The sequence below is a fragment of the Propithecus coquereli genome, unplaced genomic scaffold (genome assembly GCF_000956105.1).
Source record: "Propithecus coquereli isolate 6110/MARCELLA unplaced genomic scaffold, Pcoq_1.0 Scaffold58, whole genome shotgun sequence".
NCBI classification, from domain to species: domain Eukaryota; kingdom Metazoa; phylum Chordata; class Mammalia; order Primates; family Indriidae; genus Propithecus; species Propithecus coquereli.
The window spans coordinates 4,369,759-4,376,699 of NW_012151729.1; the positions used below are offsets into that span (position 1 = coordinate 4,369,759).

At 44.3% G+C, this 6,941-nt stretch overlaps 1 protein-coding gene across 1 annotated transcript in view; it reads left to right on the forward strand.

The window, feature by feature from the left end:
* The window catches only part of HTR4 (5-hydroxytryptamine (serotonin) receptor 4, G protein-coupled), a 208,696-nt gene extending 204,415 nt beyond the window's left edge, over window positions 1-4,281 (forward strand). Inside the window, exon 7 of the mRNA XM_012658261.1 lies at window positions 4,046-4,281. Within this exon, the coding sequence (XP_012513715.1) occupies window positions 4,046-4,133 (88 nt within the window). The 3' untranslated portion in view covers window positions 4,134-4,281. The remainder of the gene's footprint in view (window positions 1-4,045) is intronic.
* The last annotated feature ends 2,660 nt before the right edge of the window (window positions 4,282-6,941 follow it).

A 6,941-nucleotide genomic window follows, 5' to 3' on the forward strand; every position in this document is an offset into this window, starting at 1 on the left:
AAAATTATTTTGAAATAATTTTAAATCTATAGAATAGTAGAGATAGTACAGAGAGTTTCTGCATATGCTTCACCCGGCTTCCCCTCATGCCAACATTTTATGTTACCATGGTACATTTAGCAAAACTAGAACATTAACATTGGTCCAATACTATTAATTGAGCTGTAGACTTTATTTGAATTTTCCCAATATCAAGTCAGTTTTTGAATAACTTTGCTCAACGTTGTCATTTTGAAATTTTTATTGGTAAGTTATCCTGTGCTACAGTTATGACCTTGGAAGATGTTTGAAATATTTTTTCTCAATGCTAAATGTCACCAGTTAGTTTTTCTTTGTTGATTTTTTTGACCTTCTTAGTTTCTTTTCTCTTTGCCACGTATCAGCTAACATTCTTTCCTGCAGTCAGCTCGTTGACTACTAGCATTATATACCTCCCTTGCCCTTCTCTGCTCTGCTGTGTGTTGGGGAAGAATCAAGCTTTCTAGAGTTGTATGAAAACTAGCTTAAATGTTCTATGAGAGAAAAACTGGGGAAGACTACAAGAAAAGTCCACACCTTTGCAATAACTAGTCTGATGACTCAGAGCCTTTAAAAAACTAAGTTCAGGTTTCTGGATAGTGGAAGTCACTGGATAACTGATTTTCAGATAAAGGATGTGTTGCTAGTTAAAGATTCATGGAGACATCCACATATATACACCCTTTGGCAGCTCATTTTCTTTAGATGCATCAGGCTTTACTGAATTAATGCCACTAACCGAGGTCACTGCCCTCTCTGACATGCTCTCATAGCATCACCAAATACCTCTCCCTCCTAACATAGGGCTATGATTTCACATCTGACCATGGAGTCCTTTCACTACACCGCCCACTCCATGGGGACAGGGCTCCATCCTGTACCAGGGTCTCCACCCTGGTATCTCCAAGGCATGGCACCATGCCTGGACTGTGGTAGCCACTCAGAATATGTTTTTAAGTAAATAAATGGCTGAATGAATAAATGCTTAGGATTTATGTTCCTGGAGAAAACATCCACTATAAAATATTCATTTCCAGGTGATAGAGCTCAGCTTTCATGAAACTCTGCCTTAGGGTTGACTCTCTAAACTGAGGCACTTTATATTTTAATAATTAAAACATCCTGCAAGCCTCCCCACCCCAAAAGCCCCTCCACCCAGTGTGAGTGAGCACTGCCTTGCAGCGGAGGGCAGGGTGATGTATAATAAAGTCTAATCATTTCCTGATAATACCAGGCTGGGCAGGCAGAGGGGGCTATAATTATGCTACTAATTACCACATCCAGGCTGCTCTAAAGCATGATGCTAATTGCTCAGTGAATGAATTGTAGACTCAGGTAATTACCAAACCTAATGTGGCTCCCATCAGGTTTGAGTGAATTAATAGCTTGAAGGGAGCTGCCTGCTGCATTGCTGTTGCTTGGGAAACAGCAGTGTTCTCCACCAGGACGTGAAACTGCCCAGCTACACCCACTCACCTGGGGTCCACCTTCCACCAGAGCAGCCGTGAGAGTGCAGGTAAGCGCTTGCTCACGCCAAACAGAACTGAGAGACATTTGCTGCTCTAACAGATGATGGTTTCTCTCTGGGGCTATTTCTTTATCTGTAAAGCCACCTTGAAGGTTTCTTTTAGCTCTGTGATCACCTATCAAGTGAACAAACATTTTCGATCAATTACAAAGGAATGGATTTCTGTTCTGAATCAGGATGTAAATACTGGGTTCAAGTCTTACTTTGATCAGCAGATAACAATACTGACATTTATTGAGTGCTTGCTTTTTGGCTGGTACTATTCTATAAGCATTTTGTGTGCGTTATCTCATTGAATGTCTGCAACGACGCAGAACATTTGGAATAATTCACAGAGCTAGTGGCAGGGCCACAATTTGAACCCAGACATTCTACCTCAAGAGCCCATATCTTCAACCATTCCACACTTGTTTCTTTGACCCAAGGAAAGTCACATTTTCTGAACGTATGTTTACTTACCAGTGAAGATCCCTGCACGCACGGTGTGTCCATTCCTTCTGATAAAGCATTTGTAGATGTTAATTTCATTGCCATAACAAAAGTGCCAAGTAGAGGAGACTAACTTACTTGACCAGGCCATAGCACTATCAGGGGCAGAGTTGGGATTTGAATGCTATTGTTTGCCCGCAGTACCATGTGCTTTCTTTCCTCTCAATATCCTCAGAATGAGGGTGTGTCGATCCCCAAGAATGTGCCCACAGCCTGCTGGGGGTTTGCACACTCTAGTTAGAGACGTTGCGTGAAGTTAGCCAGCCACAGCAGAGTGGACCTGAATGCAGGGGTAGGGCCTGAATTCACAGGCAGTGTAAGTGTATAAGGTAGCCATACAGATGATCCCCATCTGCTTGTGTGATTTATTACTTACAATCAAGGTGAAAGTACCGTATTAACAATGTATTTGACTCCTGGAAACCTGGAATACCCAAGTCACCATTTGTGAGAGCCAGACTCCATTTGTGACACACTCTTCTCTACTAGACTCCCACCAAGCAAATTTCAGACTGGTTCCTCCTTTCCGTGTGTATCACCCACCGTACCATGGTGAGAGAAACCACTCGAATGCTGTACAGTTGACTCTTGAACAACATCAGTTTGAACTGCATGGGTCCACTTATATGTAGATTTTCTTCTGCCTCTTGCCACCCCTGAGACAGCAGGACCAACCCCTCCTCTTCCTCCTCCTCCTCAGCCTACTCAACATGAAGATGAGGATGAAGACCTTTATGATCCACTTTCACTTAATGAATATTAAATATAGTTTCTCTTATGATTTTCTTAATAACATTTTCTTTTCTTTAGCTCGCTTTATTGTAAGAATACAATGTATAATATGCAAAATGTGCATTACTTTATATATATGTACAGTATCTAATATACAAAATGTGCATTAATCAAGTCTTTTTACCAGTTAAGCACATGGATGTTGGCCTCGGGCAGAGTGGGCTTGATTGGATGTATTTTCACATGTGACCTATATTTTCTTGGGCAAATCACTAAACTGGCTCTGCGTCATTGTGCTCAACTGTAAAATGAAAACGATATTATCCTGTAGGGCTATTGTGGGGATTAAGTAAGGTAATTCGTGAAGATGGTGTAGTATAGACCAACCCCAATCAATACAAATCAGCAATAAGTTATCGTAATTCAAAGTAAAGCATCCATATAAGTCAGGAGAAGCCACCGATTAGTTATTTGGCAACATATGATGCCACATAGCTGACTGGTATGTGTTTGTCTCACTGAATGGGCTTGACACTGGCCTGGGAGAAGTGAGTGGTGATCACGCTTCTAAAATCTGCAGACGTTTTATAGGAATTGCCACCCAATGCTGGAGTGTGGGTGAGTGATGATGAGCTGCACCTGCTGTTGAGATGCATTTAAAGGCAATTAACATATTGCGTGTAACCGTGTGACACCGCAGAAAAATAATAAACGCTTTTCAAGTACTAAATTTCACCGAGATGCTTAGTGTCAGCTTGCTGTTTGATTCATCTAATTGATTTGCTGTTCTAAATGACACCAAAATGAATCAAAGTAACAAACAATTACATTGTATTTCAGGCCCGGAGTGGTTTTTTCATCTCAGTCAGCATGCAGACACAGCTGAACACAAAGCCGTTCCTGGTAGAGGAAACCTAGTGTGTTCACGTACAGCTCGAGGTGGACATAGGGTTCATTCTGATGAGTGACACAAGAGAACCAGGCTTTGCTGGGAGGAAAGAAATCGGGGTTCTAGTCCCAGCTCTGCTACTCACTCCCTGTGTAATCCTAGACGTATTGTTTCCTCTGGGACTCAGTTTTTCCACTTTTAACATGAGCAATCTGCGTGCAGTCCATTTGGTCTTCCCTCTCTATGAAGTACCTCCCCCTCCCCACCCCCACATCACCATGCCCTCAGAAGCAGGCAGAGAAAGGGAGTCGGGCGTGGAGGGAGAGCTCTCCTTGGTGCCTTTGAAGCATGCCTGTTGAATTCTCACGCCTTCTTTCCTTCCTCCCTAGGTACACAGTTCTGCACAGTGGACACCACCAGGAACTGGAGAAACTGCCCATACACAATGACCCAGAATCCCTAGAATCACGCTTCTGACTGAGGACGTGGCTCCCAACTTAGCCATTCATTGCCACTCATGTTTGCGTGATCAGGACACCCTAGCATCACTCCTGATCTCATCACCACCAGGCAGGCACCAGGCACTGGCAGCTGAGGGCCCAGGGAAGGTACATGGAGGACAGTGCGGGGCAGGACCTGAGGCCGGAGCATCGAGGATCTCAGAGATGTGAAGGGACTTCGGGCATCTTCAGATTCAGCCTCCTGTGCAAAACAGGAGTAGCATCTCCCATTGCATCCCTGAAAGTTAGTCAGTCTCTGCTTGTATACCTCCAGGGACGGGAGCTCACTACCTCCTAATCCAGTCCCTTCTATTGTAGGGAAGCTTTAATTATATGAAGATTCTGTCCTCTGTTAGAACACAAATCTGTCCCACTGCAGCTTCTGTGTGAGGCTGTGCGGTTACCCGCACCTCCCCCCGGGCCCTTAGGTACTGAAGACAATGATCTGCCACTCACACCTGTCAGTCTTCTCTCTAAACTGAACATCTCCCGTTTCCTCCCCATTCTGGCCGTCTCCTGGATGTGCTTTGGCGGGTGAATTAATCAAGGCTCTTTTAATAAAGTTAGGTTCATATCAATGCCAAGATACTGAAGTACTGACAAGTGAAGCGTTAAAGATTTTTGTTTTATGGCCATGAGCATTTTTCTTTTCTTTTTTCCTTAGGGATAGATTTTGCAGATTCTGCTTAGGTTTAAGTTTCAGATCCATTACCGAAAGGCATCTTTATAGCTGGTCCAGTGTGTGTGTGTGTGTGTGTGTGTATTTAAAGTTGCCATTTTCTTACTGGCATACTGGTGATGAGGTCATTTGGAATAAGTCTTGATTCACTCCCTTCTGTGACGATGGGAAAAGGATCCTACCCTTTTCCCGAGAGTGTCGATTGAGAATGGCCTTACAACCCAGAGTTTGGGAGGGAAACTGAGTGTCCTACCCCTTTCAGCATCTCATCCCCTCAGACCTTCTAAGAAGATGCTTCCCTTCGGTATCAATGCTGTTACCACCTGACTTCATCTTGGGGTAAATTATCTCCCCGGGTTGAGACTCTGAGGGTAGACTTTTTCAGCTGTTTTTCTTGTGGCTGCTGATAAAACCCTATCAAAAGGATCCATTGCTGGTTCTTACAGTGAAACAAAGTGAACAGGGCATGTGGGTGGAGCTGGCGTGCAGATGGAACACGCATTGCAAGAAAAAGATGCTCCGGGAGTTTAAACCTCACACGTTCTCCTCGCCCTTCTGCTTGCTCTGTTGCTCCTTCTTCCTAAGTGATGTCAGATGCCACAATTGCCTCCTAAACCCCTATTTCATCCACGAAGGCAGAATACATTAACCTTCCCTCTGCTCTCTGTCCCCAGATATGGTGAGAAGGGATGGTCACACCCCGCAGAGAACCAGAATTACCAAAACCATCTGGTTTTAGCACTGACGTCCCACATCCCAGGAAACCCCACAGTCTGGGGCAAACTAAAGATGGTTGGTCACCACCCTGATGGGACCTCCCTGTGTTAGGATTAATCCCCCTCCTCAGAGATGATTCCCTGTCTTCATTTTTTTCATGGAAAAGGCAGAGATTTGTGAATATGGAGGTCCAAAGTTCTCCTGCCTGCACACGATCTCTCTTTTCCTCCAAGCACAAAGCACATCTTAGGGGAGGACTAAGAAAGAGATAATAAGAACCAGATTACAATGAGGAGAAATATGTTCAGTGCTTGGAGGCAGTTGGTAAACTTTTTTTAATGCCCTTGATATTGATAGGATCTACTAGTTAATACATACATGCATACACACATACATAAATACAGTAGGATTTCTTCCTTATGAAATGCTTCTCTCCCCAGGAGCTTAGCAAGCATATCTGCTTATATAAAATATTATTACTCAGTGGCAGATCTCCCATATTAAATGGCAACTTGGATTCAGTAGGGATGCAAAAATTACAACATAGGTGAGAAAACGAGATCATACCATATAGCAGGACTCTTCCTGATTCTCGGGACATGCTTCTGTGAGCCAGCCCATGATTGGTATCTGTAGAGGTCACAGGCACCCTGGGGAAGGGAAAGGGCAGCAATTGCAAGAATAGTAGCTCTTGCCATGGTCAATAAAGTGGCCTCCTTTTCAGAAGAGGGGCTCATGAGCTTGCTTTGCTATTTCTTTGGACTAGGGTTGGGATGATGTGGGTGATGCATCAAATGCCCACGTTGGAGATTCATAGGACACGACCAAGTTAGTCTGTCTAGATAGCTGTTAGCCTGGCATTAATTAAATCTGTGGCTCCCAGGATTCCAGATAATATAGCATGTGTGTGGAAGACCCACAGGGAGAAGACTTCTGTAGCTTGTGCAAGGGAGAAGGAGACCTACACCTTGCCCTCTTCTGTAGGAAGTCTGCAGTGTTAAGAAGAGCTGCTCCTGGGGAATAGGTGGGTGTGGCTGCAGCCACGTCTGCCAGATTGGCCTTGACAATCATTGGGGTGATGGATGCTACAACCAGACCGTCCCCATGCCTAGGACAAAAGGGGGTTCACTGTGCATCCTCTCCACTTGACTCTAGCCCATGGACTGTCCAGCTCTAAAACTCTCATTCCAGCCCTCTTCATCAGCAGCTAGAAAGCAAAGGAGGTAAAAATCAACTTCTTCAACTGACACCCAAGTATGTGTTTGTAGAAAATCTTTACTTTCTGAGATTTCTCCTCATTTCGCCAATGTTTCCACTTCATGCTGCTAACTTGCTGTGTCCTGAAGCAAATTGCTGTCTAGCTGGGGAATGGCGGGGGGTGGGAATGGG